We start from the raw sequence: 15,525 nt of genomic DNA, 5'->3' as shown, positions 1-15,525 counted from the left end.
TAATATTTTTACATTTGCCCTGAAATTCTATATATTCAGTTTACTTAGAAGAAATACTTTAAAGCCATATCATTTGTATGTCTTTTTTTTGTAAGAGAGATTAAGAGTCAACCCTAAATAATCATAGATATATTGCATAATACAGGATTTTCTATGGTATTCTAATGGAATTCGCCCAAAGCAAGTGCAACTAATGCTTTGTAACAGTTCTTCATATAATTAAACTATTTGCTCTCCTTTTTTGACCTGATCACAACTCCCCCACCCCAAAGAATATTACATACTTTATGAGTTAGAGCCAACAACTTCCTGTGGATTCACACGTCATGACAAATTTGTCTTGTAAGTAGAAAGTTGAGACAAGTGTTAGAAATTCCAGTGATGAAAAAGAAATTCAGTACTTCTTCCTTCTACCCAAAACCCTGATCCCCAAAATTCGATTTTTATTTAGCTTACAGTTTCAAAACATGTATTATTTCTATTGCTACTGTATATAAATGAACGAGTTAGGCAGTTTGAGAAATACACTCTTTTATAATGCTTAAAGTGCCATTTAATGTACCTCTGTAATGTTTATTATCAGACTAGTATTTATTAATGATCTTGGTGTACCAAATGGTACTCTAAGCTGAGTCCACACAGTACAGTAAAGGGGAGAATTATCCTTTGCCAATAAATCCCAGTGGATGATTGGGAATGCATGGATAATTTAGCTCAAATATGTGGCCCGCAAAGTGAAGTTTGGGCTGAAATGCTCTAAACTAGTGCTTTGTGCTGGGTTTACAAATGAGATGATTACTGTTATTCTGTTCACTTTGTGTTCTTAGGCCAAGGCTAGAAATTACTATTGCACCAGAAAACTAAATCATGCTCTACACTATAAATCTTCCAGTTATAAAACTCTTTATTTTCAAGACATCTTTATCACTATGCCCAAAATATGATTATTAAGAAAGAAAAATTTCAATAAAATTCTTGTGCCATTGTGAAGGAATAGGTGCAAACTATAAGAATTTTAGTACATCTTGAAATGTAGATAGGCAGTCTTAACAGAGTAAAAGGAGTATTTAGTCACTGCAACCTACTCCATTAGTTTGTTTGTTTGATTGATTGATTGATTGATTGATTCATGACTATGCTATTTAAAATTATAATCCTACCCCCTTTATTGGGAACTCTCTATTCCCTGCTCTTTTTGTCTTCCATAGCACTTATTTCTGTCTCTCTTCCCTCCCTAGAATGTTAACTTGAAAAGAGCAAGGATTTTTTTTCTATTATATTAACTGCTATATTGCACACCTTAAAAGAGTACTTGACAATATACATTTTGATTAAATTTATTAAATAATTTTGAAGTATAAAATTAAAATTCAAAGGCACTTCAAAGATTTAACTTCCTTAAATCTTCATCTGAATAATTTATTGTTTTACTTTTAAATAATTGCTGAAAAATAGGAAACATATATAAAGAACTTAGAAGAAAAAAAAGCTAGCACATTATATAACTTTAAACAATATAGTCCCTCCAAATCAAAAAAGTAATGGAACCAATGATGACCCAGTATCATTACTTGTTAAATTTTAGTTTAGATGTAAACTAACATTTTTTTTTTCCTTCAGGTAGGCAAAATCTTCTTTTATGTACTTTCTAGGCAATTAGAATTGAAGTAGAAATAGCATCTTTGAACTGCACTAAGAAAATTGCTGTAATTCACTGAATTGTTTTGTTTTAATAAACCTGCTCAATACTATAGTGTAGTATACATTTCTATAAAAGTATGGGTGAGTGTGGTTCACAAACTTTTCTCTTTTTATGTCCTTGTATTGTAAAAACAAGTTTCTATTCTGTAATTAATTAGAACAATAGTGATATCCTTTGTCTAGCTTTTAGTTCTAAGAGCAACTTCCACATGACAGTAATTGTCAAAGGATATAGATCAAATCTTTCTTTCTAGATCTGGCTTAATCATATATATTTAAACTAAAAGAGAATAAACGTATGGTGATAAATTTTCCTCTTAGAGACTCCAACACTCTATATTCAATTTTTATGCAAGTTTAGTTAAAATGGAAAAAAAAGCAATTTTCCTTTCATTTTTTAAAAACATGAATGTTGACATATAAAGTGAAATAGAACAATATCTGGCAAATCGTAGGTATTCGATTAATGTACCCTAAATGAAAATGTATGTTTTACTTAAACTAAAATAATAGATTAGTGTTTCATCTTCATGAAACATTAAGCTAAAAAATATTATTTCTCCTTTTATACTTTACGCTTTATCAGAAGTTTAGAATTTTAGCGTTCATAGGTAAGCAACATTTTAGATGGCCTCATTGAAATCTAGATGTCCTCAGGAAGTACTAAAATCATTGGCCTCATTATTAATAACTGCTAGTGCTATAGAATAAACATTATTATTTTTATCAGTTTATGTACTGGGAAATACTTGCTATGACTATGCTGAGATATTTTATCTTCTAATGGAATATTAATACATGAACAAATACAGATATATAGGTGAGGATAGCACAGCAGGTACACTAGACCCAGGATTTGATTTGAGTTTTTTTCATAGCAGAACTGTTTTATTTATACTAATCTGTCTTCAGTATATTTCTGGTTCCTTCTTGACTGTTATTAGTGTTTGTAATATGTTTAACCAGGTTGAGGGATGAAATCCATGGTTGTAGAACAGTTGTATATATTATTGCTCTATGTAAAAATTAGATCTAAAACTTTGATTTGATTACAAAGAGTGTAATCCAAAGTTTTTCATACTCCTTAGTCATGAAGCCCTAGGTTTCCATGAAATAATTTACGAGTGAAGTAGAGTTTGAATTTTTCAATCTGATTTTTTTCATAATCTGTTTACATGAGACTCATCTCTCCAAATCTAATTCCTTTCTCTTATTCAATCTCCTAATTACTTTTTCACCCTCACCACCGTATTTTTGCTATCAGTTATATTTTGGCTACAATTACTGTCTATCACAAAGTGAATAAATAATGTGTGTTGCCACATATAGGCAGAAAATAAATCACTTGTTTATGACACATAGAAAAGCATAATCTAAAAAAAAAAAGTTATTTTTTTCAACTCCTACAACCACCATTTTCAAACTTATTACCTACATATTTATCTATTGTTATTGATGTTGCCATTTCAGATGCCTATGCCTAAAATCATTTATTTAAACTTTTATCATTTTGTCATATTATTATTTGCCTTTTATATATCATTCAAATATACCATTTAACTAAAGTTCTGTGCCTTCAAAGAGTTTAAAGAGACCTGTTTAAACCAAATAACTTAGTCATATATTAAACTAACTGTTGTATCTTAGTTTACCTCTGTAGTGGGGGAAATTACCAATATTTGTTCTTGGGAATGAAAAGCTTCCCTTCCTACAATCTAATATCATCCGTCTTTGGTTTTGTGCCTTCTCTGTAATGATATAGGTTTGTTTCTCCTTTATTCTTTTCAGAGTGCTGCAGCAGCTCCCAGCCCAGTGCTAGGAAACATTCCCCCAGGAGATGGCATGCCAGTAGGTCCTGTACCACCAGGGTTCTTTCAGGTACTCAGAGAAACTCCAACTAGGAATGTTAAGGCTTAGGAACTCCTTTTTGATTTTACTTAAAGTTACACAGGAGAATGAGGCTATTTTATTCTTAAGGTAAATATAAATGCTGTGCAGCCAACTCTTGATTATTCAGAGCCTGGTTATATAGTACATAGATTAGCCCTTTCTTCCTGTATTATTGTTTTTATTCATGTTTTTATTTTGCTGTTTTATTGTTCAAGGAAAAAAGAAAGAATTGAAATGCAAATTAGGCCATTAAGTTAATTGTGGTAAAGATTTGGTGGGAGAAGAGGCTAAAGATAAGGTTCTGGAATGATATATGGATTTTAAGCATCTAAGCTATCCATATCTCCAGAGACTAAAGATAATCAAGATTTGGCTGTATTTTCAAAATATGGCTAAATCATAACCTATTCACTTATCTAGATTATAGGTTATATCAAAATATTTGAGAATCATCTTTGTGGCTTTTAAGCTGGAATTTTTATTAATATCATTACATAATGTTTTAAAATCAGGTTTAAAAATACATGTTAGTATTTTAAAATTTCGACAAGACCATTTATTTTAGCAACGATGATGATGATTTTAGAATTACAATACATCCCTTTTTAACTTTATGGTATCCACATCTTAAATCTGACAGATTCCTAACCCAAACCTACAATAGATTCTGAAGCTTACTTTTTTTACTACGTGGTTAATTTTGTAACACCCTTTGAGAAAATTAGAAAGAATTTAGAAGTTAAAAACTAGAGTTGGAAGGCATTACAGGAATTAATGTAATGTGCTATAATAATAATAATAATAATAATAATAATAATAGTTAACACTTAATAACTGCTTACTGAATACCATGCTTTGTTCTAAATGTTTTACACATATAAACTCTTAATCCTCACAATAGCCCTAGTTGTGAAGTACATATTATTATTATCATTCCCATTGCACAGATGAAAAAACCACAGCTTGATATAGAGTAGTTTTCACAGCCAGACTCTTACAGGGCTGGGATTCAAATCAAAGCTTTCTGGACTTGTGTTATTGAATTCACCTTTTAAAGCTCATAGTTGATCATTATTCATAAAACCTTTCTAGCCCACTTTATTTTTTCCCTTATGCTTTTATTTCTCTTGCCAAGGATACATTGGGATTAGGGAATAAATCAGAAGAGTTTATCTATTTATGAGTTAGTAGAACCTCTCTAAGTGACACCTTTTAAAAGGCGGTTGGTTTTGGAAGGAAGCCAAATTCTTTCTAGGGTTAAGCAAAGGTGTATAAACCTATACATTTTGATTTTTACTTTTTGTAGAATGAACCATTCTCCCCTTACCTGTCTTCTGTTCGAATGTTGGTAAAAGTAGTTGAAACAGAGTTAAATTTATTTTATTTATTCCAATGTGATAAATAGTTGAATACTACTAGATGTCAGGCACTGTGGTAGGCATCTAAAAATAAGTATGCTGTACACTTAAAACTACTAAAATATTGAATGTCAAGTGAGGAAACATCAGAATGACCCTGTGCAGAGGTATTCAGAGTAACACATACAGAAAGTATAGAGGAAGTTGACAGAAATTTCTGGACATGAAATTGGGAAGGTATATGCTCTAGCATATTGAGAAGGGCTTTATATGCCATGTTAAGAATGTAAATCTTTATTCAGTAGGCATGTCAGAGCTGTCAGATCTTTGAAATGGGCAGTGACCTGAATTCAAACTATAGAGTGGATCCAGGCTTTGTTAGGCACCTATGACACAATTGTGTACAAGACTCATGCCCTCAAAATACTCAAGCTATCGTTAATGAGAGAAAAAGCAATTAGAGTATAGGAAGAAAATGGCTATATTCAATGAGTGGAATATGCTCTTAGAGCAAACTAGAAGGCCACCAAACCCAATCTTGGGAGGGGCATTTCAGGGAAATATTGTTAAAGTAGTAAATGAAATACAGATCGGCCTCTAAAGATGAGTTAGGTGAGGGAGGCAGGGAGAGAGGGAAAGAATATTCTAGGAAGAGCGAAAAAGATGTATTAAGACCCAGAGGGAAAGCAAAGAGACCAAATATAAAACTGGAGCTTAATTAGCTAAAGAGACAGTGGTGTTGAGGTTCCAAAGGAAACTTGAGGAGGCTTGTAGGTTAGTTAAGAGTTTGAACTTGATCTTAAGGGCAGTGATAAGCTATTGAGGAATTTTAAGCAGGAGAGAGACATGTTCATGTTTGCATTTTTAGAAAAATTACTCCAGTTACAGTGGATAGCCAGGATTGTAGAGGGACAAGTCTCAACATAGGGAGATTATTTAGAAGGCTGTTACAGTAATTCGGGGGAGACTTGATGATGGCCTGAAATAAGACAGTGGCAGTGGGTATGGAGAGAGATGACCTGATTTGAGAGATAAATAAACGCTGGGGGCAAGGGTGGGGGCAGTTACAAGTAAAAGAATTCAACAATAATATTCCGGTTTCTAGCTCTCACTGAGGCTAGATGGGTTGAGATGCAGATTTCATTTTCTGATATGGGGACCACAAATGAGGGGTCGGTTTGAGGTGGGACAGATGAGGTTCCTGAAGGATCTCCAATTAGAGATATCTGTTAGGCCAGTGAATTTACAAGTTTGACGCCTAAAACAGTAATCTAGACCAGAGATAAAAATTCCAAGATAATAATCATATTAAAGGCACTTGAATCCACAGGGGTAGGTTAATTATCCAGGGAGAAAGTATAGAATGAGAGAGTAAGCGGGTATACAATACAACTCCAAAAATTTTAATAAAAGATGAACATGGGCAATAGAACCCATTAAAGAGACTGGATGCATGGGTATCATCTTGTTGGCTGTTACAGTAGCCGAAGGAGCAGAGTTTGTGGACGTGTTCAAGAGCAGTGGCAGTATAGGATTAGAAAGCAAGAAGCAATTCATAGTTATGTTTGATAGGCCTTAGTTGATTAATCAAATAAGGGGTAGAAGAGAAAGATTTGGTGGAATCAAGAATGAATCTGAGGTTCTTACTTTGAACCTCTGGAAAATTTTAATGTCGTTATCTGCCTTAGAAAAGATAGGAGATAGAAAAAGTTTTAGATATAAATTTTACTTTTAGACACATCATTCCTATTTATCCAGGGAGACAATTCCAGCTAATCCTAAATACTCTTTTTGCGTCTTCAACAGGCTGAAATATGCCCAGTTTCCCTAGAAATGCCTCTTAAAACTATGCCTCTGAAAAATGCAAAACTATCAAATTTTTAAAAGAGAAATAGGATGTTATTATCTTTTGGTTGATATGGGATCAGGCTACTCAAGTATTTCCTAAAAACCAGCATTGGTTTCCTATAGTAATTCTGGCCATAATGACAGTGGTTAATAAAGAGTAAGTAGTTGCCTTCTATATGAGTAGAAATAGCAGCAGAAAATCATAATTCAAGTCCTAACACCAATTTCTAATCCAGTTCCAAAGAGTTATTGACCTCCAAGAATTATCTAGAGTATAAGAATAGCTTTGAATCCCCATTCTTAGTGAGGAAATGCAAAGCTTGTTTCGAGATAGCCTGAATGGGATTAGGCCAGGAAAGGACTGAGACTATTAGAATCTAATGAATAAATGAAAGTAAAGAAAAAATTTGTAATTAGCACATAAAACACTGGCTTCAGTAGTTCTGCGCTCTACTCACTATGTGATCATATGATAAGAAGTATATTAATTCTCCTGAATTGACATACTCTTTATTTCTGTTTACATTGCAGGAAAAGCCCCTTTTTTCCATTATAAGTATAGATTTAAATACATTACCAAATGGAATTATCACAAACTAAATTTGTGAATTCATAACAACTGCATTTAAATAATAGCAATTAATTTAAATTCTAATATAAATAATTATGATTAATACCTCATACATTTAACAAGTCCATTCTGGAAGGCAGGTTTTAGATTAGTGTCTTTCTATTTGTGACAGATGCTAACATTGTTCATACACTTTGACGTTTTCATTGAAATGGGAGAGCTTCTGTTGTTGAGTAAGGAACCCAATTAAGTAAAATCCACGGGAACAGTTGGACATGCTAAAGGGGAGGTATCAATTTAGTAAACTTGTCTAAAGTAAGCCACATATGTTTATTTACTTGAAGTCTTTTATCAGAGGAGTAATTCATATATGAAACTCTATAAATTCACAAAATGACCTACCATGGAACTGGCGAATGACTTTAGAGCAGCTTTCTTAAATTGGGAGGTCTTGCTACTGTCCTCAGTTTGAGGACTTGCTGCTCAGCTTCAAACCTGTGTGTTGATTGGCCTGTATGTTCATTTGGCAGTTTTAGTGGAAGAAAATACAGTGTTGTGTGGTGTGAGAATACATAGTAGACTCAGTACACTCAGAACTGAGTCTATACTTTACTTTCCTGTCCCTGTGCTGGTCTTATTCAAAAGTTTCACTGTATACTAAAAAATTTGAATTATATATTAAAATCCTTAAAATCTGGAATTTATTCATTCTCATAGCATTCTTACTAAAAGACAAGCAAAGTTTGATCCTTGTAATTTAATCGAATAGGCAGCAGTGTTCCTTGAACCAATTAGATTTTCTTCTTACTTATGTATAATAATCAAAATGGTTTAGTAAAATGCATAAAATAAAATGAAGTTCTCATTTTTTGGTGTTTTAAAAAAATTAAGACTATTAACTCTCTTACCTTAGCAAGTTCTAAAATTTTATAGATTTGAGTAAGTAGCAAGAAAGCTTCTCTTGTGAATTTACTATAAGATACCACATTAAAAAAATGGACATTTTTTATTTCAATCGAAAACAAATCTGAGGAGGGTGTGAAAATACTTTATTTTTTCCTCCTCTTTATCGCAAGAAAATCTTTAAGAAGAAAACATTTTATTCTTATTACTCTACTAAACATATACATATCTTTTACATAAAAACAATATAATCTTTTAATACATGCTGATATAGATATCTTTGAGTGTATAATGTAGGATATACTTGTAAATATATAATTTTGAACTCTATATAGACTTTTGTTTACTTTTATGACCTTATGTTTTGTTTTTATTTTTATCTTGATACATTTGCTGTATTCTAATCACTGGATCTTTTCGTTTTCTTAACCAAAACTGTTGAAAACTAAAAATATATTGATGTTAGGTTGTAAATTTCAGACTTTGACATGAATAAGATTATAAATACTTGTTGAAGACAAAGTATACCAAGTAATTTAGTTTCAGACTAGGGTGGTCATTTATATTTTAAAATCTGAAATTGATCACGACTCTGATGTAGTAGAAAATATGTTGCAGCAGGTTTACGAGCCACACTTTGTTTCCAGGCTTAGTGTCGGTAATGCTAAAGCTGCTTTGCCATCTAGTGGTGGTTTGCGGATGTCTCTACTTGTTCAGGGTGTATTTTTCAGAGGTTCTATTTTTAGTAAGACTGCACTGTAGCAAGCTGACCTAATGCTTTGACATAGTAATAACACAATAAGGACAAAAGGAAAGAAGGAAAGGAAGGAAGGATGGAAGGAAGGAACTCAGTGGTATTTTGAGAATTTTGAAAAGGAGGGAGGGAGGGAGGGAGAGAGAGAAGGAGGGAGGGAAAGAAACAGAAGTCTCCACTTTTCTTCATGGTGTTATTGACTAGAAAAAGTTCAATATAAATGACTTCCATAAAGCAATGAAGATGAAAGCAAAGCTCAGGGTATTAAATATTCTCGATATTTTGAAAGAAAAAGAATCAAAAATGAGAAAAATAGTTATTTAATCTAACATTTGAAACTGAAAAGGAAGAACAAGAAGAAATGTTTTGCAAGGCCAGGTTAAATATTTCTGGAGGTAGATATTTATTTAACTTATTTATCTGGAAATAAATCCTACATTTTGACGTAATTCCTAACTCAGTATACTCTGCTCTGCTGTTATTCAGACTTTCAGAGAGCAACTTTTATTATCCGTATTACCTGTTTTACCCTATTATTTATACATACATGTAGTTAGTTTATATGTCTTCTCATCCTTTCTGTTATTAATCTTCATATTGTCTTGACTCCCGATGGTTTCTTTTCTTTTTATCCTTTCTGACCATGGCTATTTCAGAAATTAGTTGTAGAAAATACTCTAAACCAGAAGAAACTCCCTTTCCCTCTCTCCAGAAGCTGCAGATACCATTTTTAATCTCTGATGATGAACTAAAAGATTCGTTAGTATATCTTTCTTAGTTTGACTAAGTAGGTACTAAAAATCTCAAGTAGAATTGTCTTACTAGACTACCTCGTCTGACATTATCAATAATGAATAGTTTAAAAACTCGAACATTAAAATAGTATTTCTCAACTAAATACACCAAAGTTTAGAGAATGGAGGTAGGGCAAGTTTTTTATCAGAGTTCAAGAAATGAAAATTAAGTTTAATTTTCTTAAAAATGTAATTTTGAATCTTTAAAGACAGATTCTAAATATTAAAAATAGAACAGGCCTTCCTCTAGTATAAGATAAAAGCAGCCTGAAAAATGAAGGTGCCCGACAGCTGCTGGCTTTGATAATGCTTTCACGCAGTCATGGTAATAGTTTTTCTGGCCTCAACTATTAGAACAAATTAAAACTGCTCAGCTTGAGTAAGTGAGCTTTTTTAAAAATTGCAGTTTCAAACTCTTAAAGACCTTACAGCAGTAACGAGATGGACAGAGCGCAAAGAAGGTAGTGTCAGGGCTTCAGAGTCTTTACACTGGTTTTCTAGTTAAAATGGAATGAAATAGTTTCCTCTTAGAAACTCTTCTCTCTCTCTCTCTTTTTTTTTTTTGTTTTTGTTTATTTGTTTGTTAAAATGAGTATTTAGAAAAAAGTTAGCTTGGCCATCCTAGACCAGTGTTGGTTTTCTTTTTACTTTTATGCTGTTTCTATAAACTAAAGGTGTCAAGATATTTAATATGAAACAATAAAATACCATATTTTAAAATTATATCTGTGATAAGAGCTTATCTATTTTTTTAAATAATTTTGAATTACAGTTTTTCATTTGAAAAAATCTTATTGAAAATTCTTTCCAGAGTGCTGCAGTTTTTATTAAAGCCCCTTGGGGAAAAATATGCATAGCAAATTGCAACTATGCAAAGGCTATTTATAACACAGTTTTAATTTTTTATTTAATGTTGATTACAAAAATAAAAATGGTCACCATTCTTTGGGAAATTAAAGAAAAGGAATATTACAAATTCCTCATACAAATGGGACAAATTTGTCTTAAGTATATGTTAGGATGCCTTCAGTAAAGGGGAAAAGGAGTCAAATATGTGATGACGGAAAGAGATTTGATTTTGGGTGGTGAAACACAGTGCAATATATAGATGATGTATTATAGAACTGTATACTTGAAACCTATATAGTTTTATTAGGCAATATCACTCCAATAAATTTAATAAAGAACATTTTTTTAAATGGCTTATCACTTGGTGGTATTCGGGAATAATTTATCTTATAGTCTATATCGGAAATTGACAAACTTTTCCTGTGAAAAGCCAGAGAGTAAATATTTTAGGCTTTGAAGGTGTTAAAGTCACAACTCCTCAAATCTGTTGCTGCAGTGTAAAAGCAGCTATAGACACTGTGTAAACTAATGGACATGGCTATTCCAGTAAAACTTTATTTATAAAAATAATTAGTGGTCCAGATTTAGCCCGTGAGCCATAATTTGCCTCCTCCTGTTCTATATGAACAAGGTTACCACTAGGTAGCCTGTAAGAGATCCAAAAGGTAGACCAAGGGCAATGTTTCTCCACATGTGTTCCGTGCACTACTGACATGAGAGTCCTGGGAATCACCCCGTCCTAGTGTATTCAAATTTTCAGGAGTTGGGGGTGTGGGGCTAGAAATCCTTTGTGTTTTGTTGCATGTTTTCTTTTTAACAGATGAATCTTACAAACTAAAATTTGAGAACCGCGGGCTAAGATTGCTGACTTCTATCAGCAACAAATATGTACTTAATGCCGTCCCCACCCCCATATACTGAGTTAGTACTGCAGTAAACAAGCTAAATAGAAATCCTTGCTTGTATGGAACTTAGAGCTTACTAAGGGAGACAGTCAACAAGCAAAACATATGATATGTTAGATAGTGCTAAGGGCTGGGAAAAAAATGAAACAGAAAAGAAAAGTAGGTAGCATTGCAGAAGTTTTGTGTAGAGTGGCCAGAGAAGGACTCATCAAAATGTCATTTGAGTAAAGACTGAAAGAAATGAGGGAACAACCACATCTGTGACAAGAAAGTATAACGTTCAAAGCATGATTGGGTTTTTCTGGGTAGCTCAAATGGAGTATCAGCTGGGGACAATAGTTAGATATGAAGTCATAGGTAACAGGAAGCCATATCAAGTAGAACTTTGTACATCATTGTAGGGATTTGGGGTTTTACTCTGAGTAGAGGGTTTTAACAGGGTCGTTCTGGCTGCTGTGTTTAGATTAGTCTGGAGGAGGGAAAGGTGGAAACAGAGAACAGTTTGGATGTCATTGTGAAATTTTGACCAGAGATTATTATGGCTTGGGCTAACGTGGTAGTAGAAGTGGTAAGGAATGATTCAGTTCTAGATATATTATGAAGCTGGAGCCAACAGATTTTGGTGGTGGTTTGGATATGTGTTGTAGGAGAAAAAGATAAATCAAGGGTGACTGCAAGGCTTTTGGCCTGTTCAACTGGAAGAATGGAGTTAACGTTTACTGATGTAGGTAAAACTTTAAGAGGCAGTATGAGGGGAAATATCAGAAGCTTAGTTTTAAACTTAAGATTAAAATGGTTATTAGATATTCACAAGATGTTGAATAGGGAAAAAGTTTTCAGAATCTGGAGTTTTACGGTAATGGCTTGGGCTCCTAAAGCTATAATTTTGGGAGTCGTTAGCATGTTGATAATATTTAAAGCTCTGAGCCTGGACGACATCACCAAGATAGTATAGATAGAAACAAGAACCTCTGTAAGGATCCCAGGGCACTCTTAACATTAAGAAGTCAGGGAGATGAGGAGAAACCAACAAAGAAGAATGAGAAGGAGCAGCCCACGAGATAGGAAAAAAAACAGGCAATGTGGTATCTTGGAAACCAAATGAAGAAAATATTTTGAGAAGAGAAATGATCAGCTGTTTCAAGTGCTGCTGATGGTTCAAACTGGTTGAGGACTGACAACTAACCATTGGATCTAACGAGAAAGTTATTGGCAGCCTTGATAAAGCAGTTTCAGTGGAGCAATGGGGTGAAAACCTCATAAAAGTGGATTCGGGTTAACCCAGGAAGAAAAAAACTGAAGTTAACGAGTATGTCCAACTCTTTCAGAGTTTTGCTCTAAAGCAGCGACCCCCAATCTTTTTGGCACCGGTGCTCCTATGAGAATATCATACCCAATGATTGAGGTGGAGCTGAGGTAGTGATGTTAGCCCTGGGGAATGGCTGCAAATATAGGTGAAACTTCTTTTGCTAGCCTGCCACTCACCTCCTGCTGTGCAGGCCTGTTCCTAACAGGCCAAGACTGGTACTGGTCTGTGGCCAGGGGTTTGGGGACCCCTGCTTTAAAGAGAAAGAAAAATGAAGCAGTAGCTGGAGGGAGAAGGGAAGGAGATCAAAGAAATGCTTCTGGGAGTGAAGTGTTGGCTATTATAAACTGTCCATCCCTGCCAAGGGACAAAGAAAACAGCTCTGACGGCACCTGTGGCAAGAGAGTAGGTATAGGCTATTGCCAGGTATCCTCCATTCTACCCAGTAATCAGGTATAGTCTTGAGTAAAAGTTATAATGCCAGGGAATAGAGTAATCAGATAGCCTTTGTGCATAGTAGGATGTTTATCAAGAGAACGAAACAGAATTATTTCCTTAGAATGCCTGCAAATGTAAATACTATCTGTTTTCTGTCTCTGAGATTACAAATACCTGACACATCTATAAGTATTTTTCCACTTGAATTTCTTATAAATTTTATTTTGTACATGTGTCTATTTGAGACGTGTTTTTCCAAAATACATATTTTAAATTAGAGATAGAGAAATAACCTCAGTTTATGCAATTTGACTTCTCTCATCTTGCTTATTTTTATACTTTTTAGCATTAGTCAAATTAGTAAGCTCTAGTTTCAAAAGACTTTGGTGCATTAATAATTTATGTAAAAATTTGTGCTGTAGAAACAGCACAAATTTTATATACTTTAGACATAGAGTTTAGTAATTTTAAGTATAGACTTAATGGTTACAGGTAAATGGCTAAGCAAATATGAGAGTATCATTTCATTTCTAAAGAAAGTAAAAATGTATACAGTCCACCAGTAGAAACTTTCCTAGCACATGAAGATATTTGAAGGGTCAGAAAACAGTAGCTTTTTTTTCTTTTCTTTTCTTTTTTTTTTTTTTTGCAATGGTACATTTAGGTAAATTAAAGTACCTGTCTCACATGTCCAGCTCTAATCTGGAACCAGTTTATATGGAAGTATGAATATAAAATAGGAGACACAAAGAAGGAGGGAATACTTTTACATTCATTAATGAAAAATTAAGAGTAGCTTATAAAAATTATTGTTTTAGCTTCTTTTTTGGTTGAGTCAGCTGATAATATATCCTAACATAAATTTCAATACTTATTTTCATACCCATTGTGTTTTAATACCTTAATGTAGGTTAGTTTGTCCTTGTAACTTCAGTAAGAGGCGAGAGGCAGCACAGAGCCAGAATCAGCTTATGTAGGATTCCAGCTACATGTCTTACAGACACCAAAAAAAAAAATCTGTTTGTCTGTATTTGTGAATGTAAATTGATCTAAGTAAAATTATTAGTTTTTTTATATTATTCAAACTTTTACTTTCTATTAGACCAGCAGCCAGGATAGTACCCATTCACAATCCACAAGTCCATTGCCACTCACCTATTTCTAATAAATGGTAATGAAGAATTAAGAAATAGAATCTTCTTGAAAAGGCCCATAATGTAAGTGAGCAATTTTGATGCTTACACTAAATTCATGTTAAAAGAATCAACCTGCTTATAGGTGTGTACTGGATTAGATTAGCCTTGCCAAAATAACTTCTAGGAAACTGGGTCTGTTAATACTTTACATTATTTTTTTATGAGTTATTTTAATTAAGTGTTGATGATGATGGAATATCTAAGATGTATGAAAGATAAACGCCATATTTATGCTTATTAGCAAAATATGCCAGCACAAGTATGTCATTTTGTGAGCTAAATTAGTTTAATACTAGTTGGAATTAAAATGTGTTAATCAAGGGTGTCTTATCCACTGGGGTGTCAGTAATGTCTGATGGAGATTTTCATGAAAAACGGAAAAGAAACTAAACCAATTAAAATATGTGAATTGTAAAGTAACTTTGGCGAAATTCATTTGATGTATAATTTATGCTTCATTACTTTTCTACAAAAAAAAACTCATGAAGAAAACTCATGAAGCATTTCATAGAATTATAAATATAAATATATGTGAATGTTATTATATATAACATGGCTAAAATGAAATGCCGAAGTCACAATATTTTGTAATGATTTTTCAAAGTAATGTTCTCAGTAGCACATGACTATAAGAAACTCAAAACATTTAAGAGAAAAAGATATTTTTTCCAAGTGAAATATAGAATAGCAAAATTGAGAATAGAAATCTATATAGGAAAGTCATGTACAGTAAAGGGAATAAATTAACTAAAAACTGGATGCAGAATAAGTAAAAAGTAATATTTAGTTTTTAAAAGAATGTTTATGCTTTTGGTTAAATCTTACAATGAATATGTCTGTAATCTTTCTAGGACTGTAAATAAATAATCAAAACCTGCCATATTTGTCATTTTCTAAAATTATGTTTGGGAGAAGTTTTTCCCTTGAAAGAGTCTAGAATAATTTTTTTTTTTTTTTGTCCAAAAATGGTTTTTTCCCTTTTCTTGCTAAAAATGTAAATTAAAAATATCAA

The 15,525-nt window shown here is 33.0% G+C and overlaps 1 protein-coding gene across 2 annotated transcripts in view; it reads left to right on the top strand.

Annotated features, from left to right (window-relative positions):
• Nucleotides 1-15,525, top strand: part of SSBP2 (single stranded DNA binding protein 2) — a 251,578-nt gene that overhangs the window by 169,921 nt on the left and 66,132 nt on the right. Inside the window, exon 5 of one of the 2 annotated variants that reach the window (XM_006913191.3) lies at nt 3,490-3,579. The exons of the other annotated variant lie outside the window; for it this stretch is intronic. Coding sequence (XP_006913253.1) covers nt 3,490-3,579 — 90 coding nt within the window. The remainder of the gene's footprint in view (nt 1-3,489; nt 3,580-15,525) is intronic. 2 annotated transcript variants of the gene reach the window in all.

The sequence above is a fragment of the Pteropus alecto genome, unplaced genomic scaffold (assembly GCF_000325575.1).
Source record: "Pteropus alecto unplaced genomic scaffold, ASM32557v1 scaffold20, whole genome shotgun sequence".
NCBI classification, from domain to species: Eukaryota; Metazoa; Chordata; class Mammalia; order Chiroptera; family Pteropodidae; genus Pteropus; species Pteropus alecto.
The sequence above is the reverse complement of the archived record's forward strand: the minus strand, read 5'-3'. Positions and strand labels throughout refer to the sequence as shown.